The sequence below is a fragment of the Homarus americanus genome, unplaced genomic scaffold (genome assembly GCF_018991925.1).
Source record: "Homarus americanus isolate GMGI-L3 unplaced genomic scaffold, GMGI_Hamer_2.0 scaffold32871, whole genome shotgun sequence".
In the NCBI taxonomy this organism is placed as follows: Eukaryota; Metazoa; Arthropoda; class Malacostraca; order Decapoda; family Nephropidae; genus Homarus; species Homarus americanus.
This window is the reverse complement of record NW_024748870.1, coordinates 913,099-936,820: the sequence shown is the minus strand read 5'-3', so window position 1 is coordinate 936,820 and position 23,722 is coordinate 913,099. Positions and strand designations below refer to the sequence as shown.

General features: G+C 44.7%; 1 protein-coding gene across 2 annotated transcripts in view; it reads right to left on the bottom strand.

Moving 5' to 3' along the window:
* LOC121853212 (retinol dehydrogenase 12-like) overlaps positions 1 to 23,722 on the bottom strand; it is a 111,932-nt gene that overhangs the window by 67,148 nt on the left and 21,062 nt on the right. For both annotated transcript variants that reach the window (XR_006086276.1, XM_042347204.1), the window contains exon 2: positions 5,004 to 5,198. Coding sequence is in view for 1 of the 2 variants with exons in the window: in XM_042347204.1 (XP_042203138.1) it covers positions 5,004 to 5,198 (195 nt within the window). In the remaining variant the exon portion in view is untranslated. The remainder of the gene's footprint in view (positions 1 to 5,003; positions 5,199 to 23,722) is intronic.

Here is a 23,722-nt window from a genome sequence, read left to right as displayed (position 1 = left end):
TGACAAAGGGATGGGTGGTGTGACTAAGAGATGGTTGGTGTGACTAAAGGATTGTTGGTGGGTCTGAGGAATGGTTGGTGTGACTGATGCATGGTTGTTGTGACTGAGGGATGGTTGGTATGACTGAGGGATGGGTGGTGTGTCTAAGCTACCGAGGGTGTGACTGAGGGATTGTTGGTGTGACTGAGGGACGGTTGGTCTGACTGAGGGATGGTTGGTGTGACTGATCAATGGTTGGTGTGACTGAGGGATGGTTGGTATGGCTGAGGGATGGTTGGTGTGACTGAGGGATGGTTGGTATGGCTGAGGGATGGGTGGTGTGGCTAAGGTATTGAGGTTGTGACTGAGGGATGGTTGGTGTGACTAAGGGATTTTTGGTGTGACTGAGGGATGGGTGGTGTGACTGAGGGATGGTTGGGGTGACTGAGGGGTGGGTGGTGTGGCTAAGGGATGGTTGGTGTGACTGAGAGATGGTTGGTGTGACTGAGGGATGGGTGGTGACTAAACGATTGTTGGTGGGACTGAGGGATGGTTGGTGTTTCTGAGGGATGGTGGTGTGTGAGACTGAGGATGGTTGGTGTTTAGGGATGGTTGGTGTGACTGAGGGGATGGAGGGTGTCACAAAAGGATTGGTGGTGTGACAAAGGTACTGAGTGTGTGATTGAAACATGGTTGGTGTGACTGAGGGATGGTTGGTGTGACAGATGCATGGTTGGTGTGACTGAGGGATGGTTGGCATGACTGGGGGGTGGTGTCTACTGAGGATGTGACTGAGGGATTGTTGGTGTGACTGAGGGATGGTTGGTGTGACTGAGGATGGTTGGTGTGACTGATGCATGGTTGGTGTGACTGAGGGATGGATTGGTATAGCTGAGGATGGGTGGCATGGCTAAGGCATTGAGGGTGTGACTGGAGGGATGGTTGGTGTGACTAAGGATTTTTGGGTACTGAGGGATGGGGGTGTGACTGACGGATGGGTGGTGTGACTGAGAGATGGTCGGTGTGACTGATCCATGGGTGGTGTGACTGAGCGATGGTTGGTGTGACTGGGGATGGATCTGATCCATGGGTGGTGTGACTGAGCGATGGTTGGTGTGACTGGGGATGGTTGGTGTGACTGAGGGATGGTTGTGACTGATCCATGGGTGGTGTGACTGAGCGATGGTTGGCGTGACTGGGGGATGGTTGGTGTGACTGAGGGATGGTTGGTGTGACTGAGATTTGGTGTGACTGATCCATGGGTGGTGTGACTGAGCGAGTAGTTGGTGGACTGGGGGATGGTTGGTGTGACTGGGGGTGGGTGTGACTGGGGTGGACTGAGGGGTGGGTGGTGTGACTGAGGGGTGGGTGGTGTGACTAAGGATGGTTGGTGGGACTGAGAGATGGTTGGTGTGACTGAGGGATGGGTGGTGTGACTAAGAGATGGTTTGTGTGACTAAACGATTGTTGGTGGGACTGAGGGATGGTTGGTGTTTCTGAGGATGGTTGGTGGGACTGAGGGATGGTTGGTGTGAGATGGTTGGTGTGATGATTGTTGTGACTGAGGATGGTTTGGTATGACTGAGGGATGGGTGGTGTGAATAAGCACCGAGGGTGTGACAGAGGATTGTTGGTGTGACTGAGGGATTGTTGGTGACATGCATGGTTGGTGTGACTGAGGGATGGTTGGCATGACTGAGGATCGGTGGTGTGTCTAAGCTACTGAGGTGTGACTGAGGGATGGTTGTGCACTGAGGGATGGTTGGTGTGACTGATGCATGGGTGGTGTGACTGAGGGATGGTTGGTGTGACTGGGGGATGGTGGGTGTGACTGAGGATGGTTGGTGTGACTGAGGGATGGTTGGTGTTTTGGTGGTTGGCTAAGGGGTGGGTGGTGTTTCTGAGGGATGGTTGGTGTGACTGAGGGATGGAGGGTGTCACACAAGGTTGGTGGTGTGACTAAGGTGCAGGTGTGTTGAAACATGGTTGGTGGGACTGAGGGATGGTTGGTGTACTGATGCATGGTTGTGACTGAGGATGGATTTGGTATGACTGAGGGATGGGGTGGTGTGTCTAAGCTACCGAGGGTGTGACTGAGGGATTGTTGGTGTGACTGAAGGATGGTTGGTGTGACTGAGGGATGGTTGGTGTGATTGATGCATGGTTGGTGTGACTGAGGGATGGTTGGTATGGCTGAGGGATGGGTGGTGTGGCTATGGTATTGAGGGTGTGACTGAGGGATGGTTGGTTTGACTAAGGGATTTTTGGTGTGACTGAGGGGTGGGTGGTGTGACTAAGGTACTGAGGGTGTGACTGATGCAGGATTGGCGTGACTACGGCATGGCTGGTGTGACTAAGGTACTGAGGGTGTGACTGATGCATGGTTGGCGTGACTACGGCATGGGTGTGTGACTAGGGTACTGAGGGTGTGACTGATGCATGTGTGGCGTGACTATGGTACTGAAGGTGTGTCGGATGCATGAGTGCTGTCACTAAGGTACTGAGGGTGTGACTAACACATGGGCGGTGTGACTAAAGTACTGAGGGTGTGGCTGATGCGTGAGTGGTGTGACTAAGGTACTGAGGGTGTGACTTATGCATGGGTGATGTAGCTAATGTATTGGGGGTGTGACTGATGCATGGGTGGTGTGACTGAGGGATGGTTGGTGTGACTGAGGGATGGGTGGTGTGACTGGGGGATGGGTGGTGTGACTAAGATATTGAGGGTGTGACTGAAGTATGGCTGGTATGACCACGGCAAGCGTGGTGTGACTGAGGGATGGGTGGTGTGACTGCGAGATGGTTGGTGTGACTGATGCATGGGTGGTGTGACTGAGGGATGGTTGGTGTGACTGGGGATGGTTTGTGTGACTGAGTGGGAGGATGGTTGGTGTGACTGAGGGATGGTTGGTGTGACTGAGGGATGGTTGGTGTGACTGAGGGGTGGGTGGTGTAAGTGGGTGGGTGGTGTGACTGAAGGGTGGGTGGTGTGACTAAGGGATGGTTGGTGTGACTGAGGGATGGTTGGTGTGACTGAGGGATGGGTGGTGTGACTAAGATACTGAGGGTGTGACTGATGCATTGGTGGTGTGAATACGGCATGGGTGGTGTGACTAAGAGATGGATGGTATGTTTGAGGGATGGGTGGTGTGACTAAGATATAGAGGGTGTGACTGATGCATGGGTGGTGTGAGTACGGCATGGGTGGTGTGACTACGGCATGGGCGGTGTGACTGATGCATGGGTGGTGTGACTACGGCATGGGTGGTGTGACTTAGATACTGAGGGAGTGACCGAAGGATGGGTGGTATGACTACGGCATGGGTGGTGTGACTAAGAGATGGATGGTATGGTTGAGGGAAGGGTGGTGTTACTGAGGGATGGGTGGTGTGACTAAGGCATTGGTGCAGGTGTGACTAAGAGATGGACGGTATGGTTGAGGTATGGGTGGTGTGACTAAGATACTGAGGGTGTGACTGAAGAATGGTTGGTGTGGCTGAGGGATGGTTGGTGTGACTAAGGTACTGAGGGTGTGACTGAAGAATGGTTGGTGTGACTGAGGGATGGGTGGTGTGACTGAGCTACTGAGTGTGTGACTGATGCATGGTGGGTGTGACCAAAACATGGTTGGTGTGACTGAGGGATGGGTGGTGTGACCAAGGTACTGAGGGTGTGACTAAGGGCTGGTTGGTGTGACTAAAGCATGGGTGAGGTGACTAAGGTACTGAGGGTGTGACTGATGCATGAAGGGTGTGACCAAAACATCGTTGGTGTGACTGAGGGATGGGTGGTGTGACTAAGCTACTGAGTGTGTGACTGAGGGATGGGTGGTGTGACTAAAGCATGGGTGGTGTGACTACGGCATGGGTGGTGTGACTAAGAGATGGATGGTATGGTTGAGGGAAAGGTGGTGTGACTGAGGGACGAGTGGTGTGACTAAGATACTGAGGGTGTGACTGAAGGATGGGTGGTGTGACTACGGCATGGGTGGTGTGAATAAGAGATGGATGGTATGGTTGAGGGAAGGGTGGTGTGACTGAGGGACGGGTGGTGTGACTAAGATACTGAGGGTGTGACTGATGGATGGGTGGTGTGACTACGGCATGGGTGGTGTGACTAAGAGATGGATGGTATGGTTGAGGGAAGGGTGATGTGACTGAAAGATGGATGGTATGGTTGAGGGAATGGTGGTGTTTTGCATAACCTGCATCTTACCCTTCAATTACTTTGTATGGCTACTACTATATACCATAATGAACAAAAATAATCGAAATGACATTGAATGCAAGCCGATAAAAGAATATTTTTTTTAATGTTTCGGGTGTGCTTGTAGACGAATTTGAGTTTAATAGCACTTTGAAAGAGTTATTTTGAAAGTTGATGCTGCTTCCCCTCTCTTAAAATTAGCTTACTTTCATATTTACATAACAGTTTGTATGAGGGGAAAAAATTCTCGAGTTTTTTCAACCAAGTCGCAAGTAAATTCAAGTTGCAAGTAAAGAAGAGACAAATCTCGTGTCATGCCGCAATACATCCGAGTCCAAAGCCGGACTCAAATTCGAGCAGCAGACTCGAGTTCCCATCGTTGGTGCTAAGCTTAAATGAATATTAATGAATGTAAATGTACGAAGTTTTATGTAAGACGACACATCAATAAACGTGATTTTACATAGAATAAAGGCAAAGAAATATATGTCGTAATATATATTTAAGACATTAATGACAATAAAGTTTCTGTGGTAGGAATCAATAGGTGCTAAAGTACTATATTAATTGTATATAAGTACACTGTGTCTATTACAATACGTCGAACTTGTCATGGAATCCTGTCGATTGGATTGCTTTCTCCACCGATGCTCAATTGTTTTCTATTTCATATTGAAATGATTGGATCCACTGCCCTTTCTAAGGGAAAAAGCGTGTGTTTTAATGTTACCTGATATTACATAAAATTACTTTTTGAAAAGCTTCGCCTATGAATATATTTAAAAAACATTTGCATTTGAATATGACTTAAATCCTACCTCTGTTGCTCAGGTCACGTGCAGTTTCAAGCCCAATGCCAATATTACAGCCAGTGATGACAACAACATGTCCATCCAACCGTCGAGTAGAAGTACATATCCCACCAGCCAGGGCGCGGCGGACCAGCAGGATGATGGCCGTGTGGGTCAGCATACAGGAGAGGCTGTGATCCGTGAGTATATCAACAAAATACACTGAAAAGAAACAAATATATTTGAGACGAATACCTAATGAGAGTACTGTACACAGTGTCGCGGGGTAGAATCTGATATACTATAGGACTAGGTGTGTGTGTGTGTGTGTGCGTGTGTGTGTGTGTGTGTGTATCTGCTCTGGGCAGCCGAAACGGCACAATCGTTTTTCATCAAACTTGGTGGAAAAATCGCAAAAAATTCGTACAGTGGAACAAACATTGGTCCCATATCGATGGTTTCTTTAGGAAGCCATTACGTAACCATTTTATTTACGCTGGAAAACGATGCAAGTGTAAGGACTTCGCGCACCCTCATTCGCTGGACGCTGTCAGCCCACGATTGCAGTTGATTGCAGTTATCGTATGGCTCCCTCCTCCTCCCCCCACTTTTTTTCTTAATCTACTTTTTTTAATGTTGTTTGCCTTAGTAAAGGAAGGAACACGAGTAAATAGAAGAATAAAGAAGGGAAACAAAAAATAGTTAGAGATAACAGGTGGGGGGGGAGCTGAGTTTCATCATGCGTCTGGATGCACAGTTTCAACGTTACCAGACGACCTTACAGCTACAGTGCTACAGTGTATACTTATTCATGTGGGTGGAAAAGGAGAAGAGATAAAAAGATAATAACAGGAATGTATGGAGAAGATGACTACAATAGACACAGGGTGAATACAGACAGTGAAACAGACAGGAGGTTGACAAATATAGACAGATTCATACATGCACAAATAGACAATATGGCAACTAGCAGGACAGACAGACAGCTGACTGACTGGTTCACATGATGACTATGATGACTTAACACAGGTGATGACTTAAGCAGTTGGTGACTAATCCAACCAGAATCAAGGTCACTTCTCTTCATAATATAATTTATCTCGGAATGATCATCTGTGATACATAATTTTATTTATGATTTTAACCTCTCCTTATGGCGAATATTTCTTTAACTAAATATTCTAACCTTTATTTTATTCCATCTTATAGTATATTAGATACTGTAAGTATCACGACCACGACCATGATTATAACAACCACGACCATGATTAAAACTACCACGACCATGATTATAACATCCACGACCATGATTATAACAACCACGACCATGATTATAACAACCACGACCATGATTAAAACTACCACGACCATGATTATAACATCCACGACCATGATTATAACATCCACGACTATGATTATAACAACCACGACCATGAATATAACAACGACGACCATGATTATAACAACCACAACCATGATTATAACAACCACGACCATGATTATAACAACCACAACCATGATTATAACAACCACGACCATGATTATAACAACCACGGCCATGATTATAACAACCACGACCATGATTATAACAACAACGAATATGATTATAACAACAACGAATATGATTATAATACTCACGACTATGCTTATAACAACCAAGACCATGATTATAACAACCACGACTATGATTATAACAACCACGACCATGATTATAACAACCAAGTCAATGATTATAACAACCACGACCATGATTATAACAACCACGACTATGATTATAACAACCCCGACCATGAATATAACAACCACGACCATGATTATAACAACCATAACCATGATTATAACAACCACAACCATGATTATAACAACCACAACCATGATTATAACAACCAAGACCATGAACATAACAACCACGACTATGATTATAACAACCACGACCATGAACATAACAACCACGACCATGATTAAACAACCAAGACCCAAATTATAACAACCACGACCATGATTCTAACAACCACGACCAAGAACATAACAACCACGACCATGATTATAACACTCACGACCATGATTATAACATACACGACTATGATGATAACCACGACTATGATTATAACAACCACGAATATGATTATAACAACCACGACCATGATTATAACATTCACGACCATGATTATAACACTCACGACCATGATTATAACATACACGACTATGATGATAACCACGACTATGATTATAACAACCACGAATATGATTATAACAACCACGACCATGATTATAACATTCACGACCATGATTATAACAACCACGACAATGATTATAACAACCACGACTATGATCATAACCACGACTATGATTATAACAACCACGACCATGATTACAACAACCACGACCATGATTATAACAACCACGACCATGATTATAACAACCACGACCATGATTATAACAACCACGACCATTTGGAAAACGATGTCGCTGTACGCTGGATGGTGGTTGCGCGCTAGCCAAGCACGAGCGTTCGAACTTTCTTGCCTTGGTAAACTGCACCACCGGACTTGCCCTTTGGCATGAAGGGCCCACGATCACTTGTTCATTATAACTATACGTAATATTAAGATTTACATAAATACACACAAATAAGAAAAGTTATACAATGTTAAAGGAATCACTGTAAAAATGAGAAAATAGATAAAAACTGAGATTGTCTTCAATTGGAGCAGTGCGCGTAGCACTTAGAAAAATCACTCGCCAGGAAAGTGTCGTGTCTTAGTATAAAGAATCACTAGAAAAGTACACAGGTAGGACACACAATTGTTACACTAAGTCGTATTTAAGGCTGGTACGTCCTTAGACCTAAGAGAAATACACGTAGGTGACTTAGAATAAGTTAACTGGGCCGTGATGTGACTGGAGTTGCGCCGGAGAGCAACCATCACAGGTTGACACATTGAGGAAAGTAGATGGAGTAAGCTGGAAGTATGGAGTGGATTCAAGTGCGTCCCGAGAATTAATATAGTTTTTTTTTTAAGATTTGTAGGAATATTACCTACACGGACCTTAAGCTAAAATGCTGGTCTGCCCACTGCTGGGATAAAACACCAGCATCTTTTTAATTTACCAGGGTTGGTGGAATGGAGTCATATGGTCTCTGCTCAATGCATCCTCCATGAAATGTATTGCTGAAGTGTGACTTGTGCTGAAGCATGTCCCGTCATATCATCCCAGCGGCCTTGGCCAGATGGATATCGTCACCATATTTGCTTGCTTGTGCCAGGATTGAGCCAACATCCTTCTCAAAGGCCAGTAGGATATCTCTTCCTTGGTGATGAGTTTGCAGCTGGGGGATGTGAAAAAGCAGCTGGTCCTTCAGTCGAGTAGCATGAACATCAGGCGATCCAACACCCAGCTCCTCAAGTCTCTGTCTGTAGAATGTGACCAGGTCAGCAAGTTTGAAAATGGGTGGTTCAGTACCTTCCCTAGAAGCTTTCAGCCCAGTGATGTAAGTGACCAGTCCTTGTTCGGATGAAATTCTTGTGCTTCTTCTTGCTCATAAGAACATAAGAACATAAGGAGTCTCTGACGTTTGTCTTGAATACCCACAAATGTTCTATACTACTGAAGGTATAAACAAACACTTGTTATCTTAAAAGTAGGTTCTATTCTCGTAGGGGAGATATATATACAGAGGGGACCCAGAAGCTCGCGTCCGCACCACAAGGACTCTGTCTTCACTCTCTCTCTATCTATGTATTACTGCGCGCTGGCCTGTACAGATGCCAGCATTCACAAGCTGAATACATAAAGTATAAATATGATAATTTATATACATAATATGGTGCACAATAAATGGGAATATTACATAGAATTAATACATGTTCTGTAATACTTTACTATACATAATTAATGGAGTAATATAAGAGTAATATAATAATACACAGCTTAAGGTACTACTTCGTGTCCATATCATACACCTCCCTCCCCCCTATACGCTCATAGTTTCATCTTGAGCAAACCTTTTGTTTCTGAGTCGCTCAGACCTGCGGAGTACTGGGGCAGAAACACAAGGTGGGGATGGATTTACTTTAGAGACATCAACATTAGGGGACTCAACTGGGGAAGGGTCAACACTAGGCAGCTCCACAGGTCGGAGGAAACGACAGTTCCTCCACCATACTCTACCACTAGGAAGACGCACTTGGTAGTCCCTGGACCGGCCAATACCCATAACAACCCCAACCTTGTCCCAGCGGTGAGATACCGGATCTTGAATCCTGATCTGCTGGCCGATACTCAACCTGGGAAGGGGGCGGGCATGACAATCGTACCGAGCAGCGACATCTGCGGCTCGTTCTGCTGCACGGCGGTCACATTCCTCAGTCTTGGCCTGCCACTCTTGAGAAAAAGACTTCGGGTGGGCAGGAACACAAGACCTGAGATGATGTCCGAAAAGAACCTGGGCTGGGGAGCGTCCGGTGAAGTTCGGGGTGTTGCGTAACTCCAACAAACCTCGATCGAAGTCCTCGCAGTCGATATTTCCTGAGGGTGACACCTTAAGGATCAGGTGTTTCACAGTCTTAACTGCGGCTTCAGCATGTCCATTCGCCTGGGGGTAGTGGGGCGAGGTCACGACATGACGGACTCCCCAACGGTCCATGAAGTCCCGGAACTCGTGGCTGGTGAACTGGGGTCCTCCATCAGTCCTGAGACGGAGGGGAACACCAACTTCTCTGAAGTAATGCCTGAAATTCCGGATGGTAGCAGTAGCCGTTGTATCACTACCACAGGGGACGACAACAGGCCATCCAGACAGTCGGTCGGCAATGACGAGGAAGGACTTCCCTGCAACTGCAAAGAAATCGGCCGACACAGACTCGAAGGGTCTTGAAGGGTTGTCGTCGCACATTAAAGGTTCCTGTTGCTGGCTAGGTTGCAGAATCTGGCACGGTTCACAGGCACGGACGGTACTTGCAATGTCCGCGTCGATTCCGGGCCAAAATACAGTCTGCTTCGCCCGTCGCTTGGTGGCCTCCACTCCTCGATGGCTGTCGTGAAGGCGGGTCAAGGTACGGCGGCGTAGGGCAGCAGGAATAACTACTCGTGGACCATACAAGACGAGGTCTCCGTCACAATAGAGGTCCTCGCGTATTTTCCAGTACGGGAGTAGCGATTCATGAAGGTCGTATCGGTTAGATGGAAATCCCTGAGACACACAGTCGACGAGCCGGATGTAGGAAGGGTCGGCCCGGGCTGCGGTGCGGAGATCTTCAAGGGTCTTGTCTGCATCCGGTGCTGTAGACTCTTCTGATGTGAAGACGGCCTTCAATGAAACTACTGACTTGAGGGATGCAGCAGCTGTAGAACACAACATCTCGTCCTCTGGGGTGGGGCGACTGACAGGGGCGCGGGACAGGGCATCCGGGATGCACAACAGCTTACCCGCACGCCACACAGCCGTGAAGAGATAAGGCGAGAGCTTCTCTTTCAGACGTTGAAAGCGAGGATTTTCTACTGCATCCAAAGAGTAGTGATTGATTATAGGTATAAGAGGGCGATGATCCGTGAAGAGGGTGAAGTGCTGAAGTCCTATCAGGTAGAAGCGGCACTTCGCCATCGCCCAGACAACAGCCAACATTTCCAGCTCAATCGTGACATATCGGGTCTCAGCGTCGGTCAGGAACCGGGATCCACACTGAATTAAGTGGAGTTGTCCACCGCCATGGTCCTGCAGAAGGGCGTAACCAACGCCGTAGAGTCTGGAGGCGTCAGTCTGGAGGACGGTGGGTAGGGCTGGGTCATAACAGGCGAGGACAGGTGGACTCAAGAGGGCCTGCTTGACTCGCTGGAAGGCCTCTTGATGATCTGGGGTCCACAGGAATGTCCTCCTGGGGCTCAGCAGAGGGCGTAACGGCTGGGCTGCGGCGGAGATGTCAGATGTAAATTCAGCCAGCTGATTGACCAGACCCAAAAAAGAACGGAGGTCTGTCAGGTTGGCAGGGGTTGGAAAATCCCTGATTCCACTTACTTTCTCCGGGTCAGCTGCGATGCCTGATGCTGAGAGAGTGTACCCACAGAAGTTCACTGATGGAGCGGCGACTACAAACTTGTCAGCGTTGAGGGTAATCCCGTACTTTCGACATCTGGTGAGAACTTCGTATATCGGGAGAGGTGGGCACAGTAGTCTTCGTCATGGAGTAAGATATCATCAACCACCTTGACACAATTCGTGACTCCTTGAAGGGCCGCGTCACCACGTTGACAGAATGCATCGCCCGTAGCGGCAAATCCCATGGGGCCTCTGCAATACTGATATCTTCCATATGGTGTGATGAATGTGGTCAAATGTTGGTCTTCTTCGGCCAACTCGATCTGCCAATAACCACATAAGGCGTCCATAGTTGTAAAAAACTTCGCCTTCGGGTCCACATTTCGAACAGCTGCGAAGGGTGTGGGTGAAGGGTGGGCTGGACGGGAAACTTGCTGGTTAAGTTTTGACAGATCGGTGGTGATCCGTACTCCACCACGAGGTTTGGCGACGGGGACGAGAGGGTGGCACCAAGGTGAAGGTTCGTCTCCGGCCGGCTTGATGATTCCCTGAGCAACCATGGAGTCAAGCTGTTGTCTAACTAGCTCCTTGTAGGCGTGAGGAATCAAACGAGGGGTGTGGATGGTAAAAGGTGTAGCACCATCCTTAAGATGAATCTTCATAGGTGGACCCACCATCGGCTTGAGTGGTGTGGATCCTAAAGATTTCTTCGTAACCAACACGTCAGCAAACTCCTTGAGAAGGTAAGCTCTTGCATCAGAAGGGGACGTGTTAGTAGAGATAGGGAATTCCTTCAACCTGTTGACATGGGTGATCTTTAAAATAGGTTTAGGGAATTCCTTGGAAATAATGGCCAACTCTTGACAATGGCCATATGATAAAAGCGGAGTCGCGATACCATCATGAACATCAATCCGGGCTGAGCAAGACTGCTTACCAAAGGTAAGAGTAGCCCAGAAAGATCCCAAAGCTGGAGCCATCTTGGAACCATCAGCTGTCAGTTTCGTTGTTTGAGGAAGGGGCTGTAGGTTGCTCCGGGGTATTCCCAGACTTGCTAAGTGTTGTGGACCAATTACTGAGACGTCAGCACCGGTGTCAGGTAACATCTGAAGACTGGATGACGAGTTACCGTAAGAAATGACGACATTAATGTGCTGGGGCGTCGTGTCTGTGGAACAATTTACACGACGGCAGGAACGACTGGACACAGCGTCTTGATGCTTGCCAGAAGGAGGGGGCGCGCCAGCACTACCTGAGGATGACTTCATGGATCCTAGGTGGTGTCCTTTATGTGTCTTCTTACGACAACATTTGTCATAATGGCCCACACGACCACAAAGTCTGCACTGAACTTTGCTAGCAGGGCACTTGACTGTGTAAGCCCAGTGACCCTGGCGGTCGCAACTTCTGCACACGCTTTGAGCAGCTGGGCACTGGGAGGCATCATGCTGTCTCGCGCAGCTGTTACACAAAGCTGCTGCTGAAGGTGTAGCTGGAGGGTGAGGGGTGGGGTTACCTTCCTGCTTCTTACCCTTTCTGTAGGAAGACACTGCCCTCACCTGGTCAGGTTGTGAGCGTAAAGCTGAAGTAGCACACCTGGCGGCCTCGTACGCTCGACATTTTGTAACAACATCTTGAAGGGAGGAAGTGGGGTCGAGGGAAATGAGACGCTGAACTAGCTCTTCATCTCGGACACCCGTTAAAATGATTGTCTTGAGTTGTGTCTCTTCACAGACTTGAGAATGTCCAGGACAAACATCAACTTCCTCTGAACACCTTTTGAGCCTTACAAAAAATGTGTCAAAAGATTCTCCATCAAACTGCTTACAATGGAGGAGTTTTCTTCTTCTGAGTGCTTCGTTGCGCTGTCCCTTAACTTGTTCCTGCAACTTGTCGAGTACGGCCTCTACCGTCAGAATTGTCGAAGGAGGCACTTGAAGTGTGTGCTCGAGAGTACGTTGTGTATCTAAGGACAAGCACATACGAAGCTGTATCATCTGTTTCGGCTGTGATAAACTTGACAAGTCAACCATTGTTGCGTAGTCTTGCCAACGTCGACGCCATTCCCGAAACATCTGATAAGAAGCGTCACACATCAGAGAGGGAGGCGTGTGTACTGCAGCCTTTTGAGGGATTGTTGACTCGACTCTGGGAAATAAGGTACCAGTACCTCTAGTCGCATCAACGTTAGTAGTAGCAGACGAATCTTGTACAGCTAACAGAGAAATCAAGACTTCAAATCTGGCTTGATCCTCTCTTCTTCTAAGATCATCCTCACTTCTACGAATGTCTTCGAGTTCTCTGCGTCGTTGTTCCTTTTCATGGCGCCGTTTTTCAGATTTCCTGTACCGAATTTCTTCCTCTTCTCTCCTTGCAATATCGTCCTGGCGTCGAGAAGTTTCCATCCACTTTATCAGTTGAAGGAGATCTGTGGACGCATGCATCGCAGGAGAGCTGGCTCGCGACGAGCGAGGAGATTCCGTGGGTGACTGGGCGTTGTCAGTGTGAGGAGCGTGGGGCCTGAGTGTGGGTGGGGAGAGGTCTCCCACACTAAAACTCGTAACCCCATCGTCCAGGGTATCATTTTGATCCCTGTGAGACATGCCGACGGCTTCTGTACTCTATCTGTGCAAAAGACCGGGTCAGCCCCTCGTAATCTATGCACAGAATTACAGAAGTCTTCAGTAAGTCACAAGAATTTAATATAAGGTGAATGCGTGTGTGTGTGTGTGTTTGGCGGGAGGGGAGGCTTGGCGCGCTGCCAGACGTAGGAGCGGCTGGGCAGAGTCGAGCGCTGGTTCCTCAGTCACCCTCAGACCAGAGACGGGAGAGCACGTGCTGTCGGGCCGCTCCCTTAGTCATCTGACAGCAACTTGCACTGACAATTATGATTAAAATACACAACACAGCACTTCACAAAACACTTCACTTCACAGCACTGTACACAGCATAGCACTTCACAACACTGTAAGTCTAGGGGCTTGTAATAGTCTTGCTGTAGATCGGTGAAGCTGAAGACGAGACGCCATTAACAGAGTCTGGGCGGGAAGGCTTGGTCCACTGTATCTCACTGAGAAATATTCACTGCGCCATCTGACGTTTGTCTTGAATACACACAAATGTTCTATACTACTGAAGGCATACACAAACACTTGTTATCTTAAAAGTAGGTTCTATTCTCGTACGGGAGATATATATACAGAGGGGACCCAGAAGCTCGCGTCCGCACCACAAGGACTCTGTCTTCACTCTCTCTCTATCTATGTATTACTGTGCACTGGCCTGTACAGATGCCAGCATTCACAAGCTGAATACATAAAGTATAAATATGATAATTTATATACATAATATGGTGCACAATAAATGGGAATATTACATAGAATTAATACATGTTCTGTAATACTTTACTTACATAATTAATGGAGTAATATAAGAGTAATATAATAATACACAGCTTAAGGTACTACTTCGTGTCCATATCATACAGAGTCTGCAATACGCCGGTTGGCCTGTGCATGGCAGCTCCTGTGGAGAGTTACTACCAGTCTCTATCATCCATGAATCTATCTAGCCTCCTTTTGAAACTTTCCAGAGTTCCCGCACTTACTACAAAGTTGCTAAGCTTGTTCCACTCGTCCACCACCCTATTTGTGAACCAGTTTCTTCCTATCTTCCTCCTAAACCTAAACTTATCCAACTTGAATCCGTTGCTCCGAGTCCTATCCTGCTCGGATATTATAAGAACTTTGTCTATATCCCCTTTATTGATTCCTTTCACCCACTTTAATACTTCTATCATATCTCCCTGCACTCTTTGTCTTTCTAGGGAATGCAAGTTAAGTTTCTTTAACCTATCCTGGTACGGAAGGTTTCTAAGTCCCGGAATCATTTTTGTCATTCTTCGCTGCACCGACTTTAGTGAATTTATATCCATTCTATAATAGGGGCACCACAACTGAACCGCATAATCGAGGTGCGGCCTGACTAGCGCAAGATATAGTTGCAATAAGACCTCTGCACCCTTGTTACTTACACTTCTAGATATAAAACCCAATACTCTGTTTGCCTTATTTCGAACATTAACGCACTGTTTTCTAGGCCGTAGGTCCGGGCTTACAAGTACCCCTAGGTCTCTTTCACAAGTCGACTTCTCTAGGTTGATGTTGTTAAGGCTGTATACATTATAAGTATTTATTCTTCCAATATTAAGTACGCTACACTTGCTGGTGTTGAATTTCATTTGCCATTTTTCTGACCACCCCTGCAGTTTATTTAGATCCTCCTGTAATGCATTTGCATCCTGCCCTGAATTAATTTGCCGCCCTATTTTGGTGTCATTCGCAAACTTGCTTATGTCACTGCTGATCCCAGTATCTAGATCGTTTATGTAGATTATGAACAAGAGTGGGCCTAGTACTGACCCCTGGGGAACCCCACTGGTTACACGGCTCCACTCAGATTTAACACCATCTACGCTGACCCTCTGTGTTCTATCGGTGAGCCATGATTTTATCCAATTTATGAGCATTTCGGTGTGTTCTCTCTCGGTTGTATAGGTCTGCCAGGCAGCGAGGGTGATATTTCAGTTCTTGTGCCACAACATCTCCTGCACTTAGTTTGGCAAGGAGTTTTCCATCGCCAAGTGTCTTCGCACAATCATTCAATCTTTTATTAAGTTTCATTGTCATTGCATGTCTTATATCATCTCCCGAAGCTTCATCCTCACATTGAAAGCATTCTGTTGCTTTGGGGTCTCTGACCATTCGTGGTATCATGCTACTGCTGCTCTCCTCTGTAGCAACTGCAGAGGTTCGCCTTTCCTGAGCTCTATTTAACTTTGTGTTGTTGAACAGAAGTCTGCAGCTCTCATGATATTGTGCCTTGTTTCTCCTCAAGGTCTCCTCTATCCCATCATCTTCAACAAGACTTGCAGGGTCAAGCTTGATTAGCAGTGCATCGATTGAATGAAATAGAGGAATATTCCTTGCCAAGCTCTTGTAACCGCCATCTCCTTTTTTGGCAGGATTTGCATGTGGAGACTTAAGATCTTCCTTCTTATCCTGTTGACAAAGACAACACTTTGCCCAGTCAGTGAGGAATGATTTGTTGGTAGATTTTGTGTCCATAACTATTTTTTATCTTCAAGGCCGAGGGTTTATCCTTTGACGACCCTGATGAGCATTTTCTTGAATGGGATACAACTAGGTTCATGCCTTTTGCCCTACACTTAGTCCGATCGTTCTTCCAGTGTCATTAGTCCCGTGCGATCTGTACACCATCCAGATAACTAAAACCCCGTTATCCTTGGCTCGGCTCTCCCGCGCTGGCACATCCTGTCAATTCAGGTGCGGCTGCTTAAATGATTTGGGGTTGGTTAAGCAGCATTTGGGACACTAAACTGTTGCAGTATGACATGCTTTTTCTTAGCTGACACTGAACCCGTGCTGGGTTGCACAGCAGTGATGTCACCAGTGTGCCCTGGTAGTGCCCGACACTCACTCCCTCACATGCAGAGACCCTCTGCATGCTACTCTCACCTAGTTGGAAAAGACATAAAACCAGTACATAAAACCAGTCATAAATAAGACAAATATATATCCGAGAGTATCAGAACTAGAAAAAAAATCATCTGAGCATGCTTGAAAACATACATATCGACACTAAGATTATTTAGATTGACCAACTACATCAATATTTATATAAAAAAATCATCTTTCGAAGGTCAAGTTGGCAGCTATCTTGAAAAATGGCCACCAAATTTCATGCTTGTATCACCATTTGCACGATTTTTTCCATTATCCGCTCTACTAATAAAGGACTTGTGGGTTGTGGGTACTGCAAAGTTGAGGTTGACATCGACGTTGGCAGTTTCGGGTCGATATCGTCCTCGACCCACAATGTGTCCAAGGTATGTGTTGGTGGCCTGGCTAAACTGGGACTTCGCCAGGTTAATAGTCAGGCCTGCCTCGTCCAAGCGCTGTAGGAGAGCTCGAAGACGGGCGATGTGAACATCTTACGTGTCTGAAGTAACTCACAAATAAGCGCCATCAAGATTTGATTTTATGTTGTTTATACAGCGTTGAAATGTGGCAGGAGCGTTAGCCATCCCAAAAGGCATAACCTCATACTGAAAGTGTCCAAAGGGCGTACAGAAGGCTGACATTATTTCTCTCCGTTAATCCAATCTTGTAGTATCCTCTCTGTAGATCGATCTTAGTAACATACTTTGCTTGACCTATGGTATCAACAGGATCGTCAATAAGAGTCTGGCAACGGTTAATTAATTTAATTTACGACAGTATATGTACAAAACATTGTTCCACCTCCCTCCCTTGGGACCAGTAGGGAAGGAGAAGCCCATTGGGAGGAGCTGGGTACCAGCAGATCTTGCTCCAACAGGTAGTCAACTTCGTCCTTCATCTTAGCCTTCTTCTCTGGACTAAGTCGGTAAGGATTCTGTCGTATAGGAGTGGTGTTAGAATAGAATTCAATATCACGGAGAACATTATGACATCTACCAGGAGTCCAGGACACATCCCTGCATACACCCGAGTTATCTTGTAGTATTTTAATAATATCCGCCTGCTCTTGAGCGGTCAAGTTTGACAAGTAGTCTTTAATGTTGTTTATTATATAAGAGTTTCCTTTCCTGCTTTCTACAATAGGACTATCCTCCCCAACCAAATCTATGTCCTCAGCAGAGAACGCCTGGTTGGTGAAGACAAGTCTCTCACCCCAGTCACCCTGAGGATTCCTTCTGCGATACAATTTCATTAAATTAAGATGTATGAGTTGAGAATCCTTTCTACGGTCAGGAGTTAGAACAACGTAGTTTACTTTATTTAATTGATGAGATAATTTGTAAGGGCCTTGGTATTTGCATTTGAGGGGTGAGCCTGGAATAGGCAATTACAGTAATACTTCATCTCAAGAATTGAATTTTGGGATTTTAGCCTTTTGATAATAAATACTCTTCATCTTACTTTGAAATTTCATTAAGTTATCTAGTGCAATTTGTCTTACTTTACTTAATTTGGATTTAAGATTATCAAGATATTGACCAACAGTCTGGTTAGGAATCTCTGCAACTTAAATAAACCATTGTTCTTTTATGACTTTAAGGGGTCCTCTTACTTGACGACCATACAGCATTTCAAACGGTGAGAATGGAAGTGATTCTTGTTGGCATTCTCTAATTGCAAAGAGCATGAAATGAATTCCTTCGTCCCAATCAGCTTTTGTGTCAAAACAAAATCTGCTCAGCATGGATTTTACTGTTTGATTGTATCTTTCTAGGGAACCTTGTGACTGGGGATGATATGCCGATGAAAAAATTTGTTTAATGCTTAACTCCGATATCACTTTGGAGAAAAGGTCACTTGCAAAATCAGTTCCATGGTCAGATTGAATTTCCTTAGGGATACCTACTTGTGTAAACAAAGTAACAAAAGATCAGTAATGGTTTTAACTCCAATGTTTTTTACTGGGAATGCCTCTGGATACCTAGATGTGGGGCACATTATAGTCAACAAATATTGCTTACCTGTCTCGGTTTTTGGAAGTGGGCCCTCACAATCTATAAGAATTTTGTTAAAGGGTTCCTCCGTAACAGGAATAGGGTTAAGTGGAGCGGGAGGAATAACCTGATTGGGTTTCCCAGCTAGTTGGGAAGAATGATAAGTGTTGATGAAATTAGCCTCTTGTTTCTTCATACCTGGCCAGACAAAATCCTGACTGTGTTTGTTATAAGTTTTACATATCCTTAAGTGACCATTTAAGACACCAAGAGCCAGTTCTATGAGCTGTTCCCTCACAGAATATGGTACCACTATTTGATGGACGTCAGCCCAGGAGTCATCATCCTTAAAATATCTTGGACGATATTTCTCATTTAGACATCTTGATAGTAAAAACAAGGGACTTTAACAATGTCTGACTTAGGTACTATTATATGATGAAATTTGGCAAGTGAAGTAACCTCTTTCTGAGCTTTAATTAAGTTATCCCTGGTCATAACCTGGCTGGGGAGATTACAAGTGAAAGTGGGAACACTTGAAGTATCAGCGCTAGGATCAAGTAAAGTTTGAGATTTAGTGATGGCACAAAGAGAAAATAATTGTGGATGTTCGTCCTCCAAGTCCTGAGTAGGACTCTCCGTCAACGGTTCATCAACCACTATAAGGTTAGGAACAACAAGTGAACCAGCTAGATCATTACCCGGTAGAAATGTAACACCTGCTACTGGCAGCTTCTCTCTCACTCCTACCTTCACCATTCCCTTCAATAAGTCCGAATCAAGGTAAACTTGGGCAAAGTTTACTGATGATGAAGATGATAAGTCTTCCAAAAGCACTTTCTCTCCAGTATAATTTTTTCTAATTCCAGGGAGAGCTCTATGTACTATTAAGCTTTGAGCACCTGCAGTATCCCTTATTATGTTTACAGGAAATCTTTTACCATCCTTTGAGAGTGAAATTGTACCCTTGAATTTAAAATCGAGAAAAAAGATCTTTCCGAGAATCGTTGACTTTGGCTTCATTACTAACAGACTTAGTTTTTGAGGTGATAGCTTGGGCTTCAGTCTTTACATTAGGTTTGACGAGTTTTTTCCCAAAATACATTGAAGTTTTACATCCTGGTTCCCAACAGAGAGATACATGGTGACCGTCTTTAAGACAGTATGAACAAGTCACAGGTTTGTTAGCATTAGCTGTAAAATTCGACATATCACTGTATGTCCCAAGGTTTTGTCCTGAGGGTGATTCTACAATATTCGGCTTCTTATTCTTCCCCTTAAACCTGTGCTCTAAAGCGTATCTATCGGCCAAATGTGCTTGCTTCATCAAATCTTTTTCACCCTTGTCTTCTAAATAAGCCATGATATTAAAGGGAATTCGTCTTTTGAATTCCTCACAGACCACTAGATTGACAAGGTCATCAAAATTGCGTTTAAGAGGTCTTAAGCCCCATTTGAAAAGTACGTAATTTCTCAGTAGCAAATTGAACGTATGTCATGTTAGAAGGCTTGAGGAAATTTCGGAAAGTTTGACGGTATGATAGTTATAGCATAAGCATTTAAGATACTGTATTTGACAAACTAGAAATCAAAATAATCCTCTAAAGTTCTAAACTATTAAGGACTTGTGCTGTTTTACCAGTGAGCTTATTCTGAAGTAGCCAAATCCACTCATCCTTGGGCCACTTATAGTGGACAGCTGTATGCTCAAACAAGCGCATTGAAGATTCAGGATCTGATTCATCGAAATTCGGTACTAAATTTACATAACTGGACCAATCAAAGTGACTGAGTTTCTCTTTTGGATTGGTTTTGGTGTTCAATTATTCTCAATTCATGTTCTCTCTCCTTTTCTCTTTCAATTAGCTCTTTCTCAAACTTCTTTTCTCTTTCAATTAGCTCATTCTCAAACTTCTCTCGTTCAAACAATTTCTCTCTTTCAAGGTCAACTAAGGTATTAGCTTCCACACTCACTATCTCCGCTGTATCCAATTGAAAAGGAGAACCTACCACAATTATCTTTTAAGTTCCCAGTCTAACAGCTTCTTCAGGAAGAAAATCACTTGATATTAATTCTTGGACAACTACTTCTTTTAATCTGTCTTCACGTAAACTTGTCGAGAATGGAATTTCAAAATGATCAGCTATAGTTTTCCGGTCTGCTTTCCTAAGGACTGCACCTTCGAGTTTGTCAACAGAAGGATTAGTTATGAAATCAGCAATATAGAATCTAGACATGATTAATGATTATTTATCAAGTAATTTCTAACTTATTAAAAAATCTTCGTCTTTTTGGAATAAGAGGAAGTCCCTTGCATATTTAACTCACAAGAAGGGGGCTGGTTCAATCTTTCTGGCATTTTAGATAAAGTACACAATAGTAAAGAGAGGATTGTAGACCCTGTGAATTTTTTAATGCTTATGGTGGTAAGAATACTGATTAGGAATTCATGGATGATAGGGCCCTTTGTCCACTATCGTAAGAGAAATCTGTGTAAAAAGGCGCTCAGTAAGAATTCCTTACCCAAATAAATACTGCTTGGAGGAAGAGAGGTAACAAGTTACATGTCTAACTAGAGAAATGCCCTCAAAGTAAGCGTCCTAATTACCCACAGATTACGCTTGATAATAAACCATGACTCGTTTATTGCAAAAGGGAAATTTAATTAAACCCCAAGCTTACGCTGTTTGGTGAAATAATTTCACAGGTTCTAGCATTCCGTATCCTTTACCGTTATTGTGACTAATGTCCATTAGAGGATATGATGAATAAGTGTTAATCAAAATTATACTAAAATTCGTATTAGAGCTTACATGTAAGGAGTCCACTCTCGTTATTGACAGTTTTGACAAACTAATGGGGAAGGAACGGTTCTTACTCAATGTAAACAGTCATGGCTACAACCACATCTGAATTAGTTTACTTGGATCTCACAAGTATTACCCTGTTATGAATATGAACACTATTACTTCGACAAACTACAACTGTATCAGTGATATATCAACTTAAATGACTGGCCAAATCACTCGCTACATCCGAATCCAAGTGCATTCACAGGAGGCTTAACACTATGTAAACAACCATATTAAGTCAATACACTGTAAGCAATCAGAAATGTGTAAGCAGATAAATATAACTTGGACTACCAACACAGCTAGAAATATACTGTTCTGACCTGTTGTCATGTAACTTCAAGTTTTATTTCAGAGTTTAAACAGTAATACCGAAATAATTAATATGAAACAAGGTGAAACTCAATGCAAACAGTAAGTGAACAATTATCTCCTGGGACAGGCAACCCATATGCTATGGTAAATGAGCAATCAAGAAGGCAAATGTCTTAAGTGACTTTACTTTAACTTCTACTTTAAACTCAAAATTTAAATGACCTCTTTACCTGTGTGTGTTTAGGGGATTTTTGGTTAAAATTATTTAGTTATATTGCCTTGTAAATCTCATGCCCAATTACGTAACAAATGGCAATCTGTTTGCATTGTAAACTCTTCTAGTTATGTTTTACTGTAGGTTTAGTTATTATAGCATTACTTTGCTTAAGTGAATAGTTGATACCACACTCATGGTTGACATGACAGTACCCAACACAGTATAAATAGTAGGACGTGAAAAAATATGCAAGTGATTTTTAAATAATATTCTTAAAACACAATCAACTCAAAAACATATATACAAGGGTGAAAAATAATGAACAGGACTCAGCTGTACTAGTACACGTTACAAATATATGGCCAGTAAATTCCGCGGTGTACAGGCAGTGCAGATAACAGTGGGTCACACAACAACAGAGCCCACAGGGAGAACAGGAGCCGATGGGGCTGAGAGTGGAACTGCAGGTAACTTCTTGGTTAGAGCAGACATCACCTGTCATAGATGGCGCCCCCAAAAGCCGGCGAGGTTTTTCACCAATCAGGAGCCATCTCCTGTCTCATGTTCTTACAAGTTGCCTTGAGTAACTCGTGGTTTGGTGGTCGTGTGGAGTAAGACGTGCAGATAAAGGTGAAAATTCAATGTATGTACATGATAGTGTGACCTTTCTGTGTTACAGCCACCGACAGAGTAAGGCACAGTACAAAATGCTTTACAATTTTCTGCTGAAGAAACAAAGAAATCCAAACAAATGGCGTGCTTTGTTACCTTTGACCAACCACTGTATATGAAAGCCAAGAATATAGTGTCGGCAGGTAAAGATCATCAAGAAGGTGAACCTCCAAACATTATTGTAAGACTCGGAGGATTTTATCTTTTAATGTCATATCTCGGATCAATTGGCTGCACCATGGGAGGCAGTGGCCAACTGCACCCAGTAAGGTCATCCTTATACGGTCGAAAACACAATCAAAATCACAGATCCTAACAAAAACAAACCATACAACCTCTTATGGTCGCTGCATGGAATGTCAGGTCCCTATTGGATACTAGCACAAATGAGCGTCCTGAAAGAAAAACTGCCCTTGTGGCAAAAGAGCTGGCTAGGTATAACATCGACATAGCAGCCCTTAGTGAGTCCAGGCTCCCAGATGAGGGTAAGCCTGCTGAGGAGAGAAACAGCATTTATGGAGTTGCCTTTGCCATCCGCCAACGCATCCTACACAGGCTAACTGAAATGCCCATTGGGATCAACGAGCGCCTCATGACGCTTCGAATCCCACTGAATCACTGACGTCATGCCTTTTTCATCAGTGTATACACCCAAACATGGATGCAAAAGATGACATCAAGGAGGCCTCTTACGCCGACCTCGACAGAGTGCTAACCTCTATCCCAAGAGAAGACAAGGTTGTGCTCCTTGGCGACTTCAATGCCAGAGTTGGCAGAGATGCTAACATTTGGCAGGAAACCATAGGGAAAAATGGACTAGGGAAGTGTAATCCCAACGGCATGCTCATCCACGGCAAGTGTGCTACGCACAACCTCACTATCGCCAATACCTTGTTTCGGCAGACCGACAAGTTCAAGGGTTCGTGGCAACACCCACGATCCAAACACTGGCATCTCATTGAGTACATCATTGTCAGAGAAAGAGATCTCCGAGATGTCGTCATCACCAGTGTCATGCGTGGCTCAGACCACTGTGACACTGATCATCGACTTGTCAGAGCCAACCTCTCACTTCACGTCGCCCCAAAACGGCGAAGGGAGCAAGCCTCCAGAAGAGGTTTTAATACTAAGCGTCT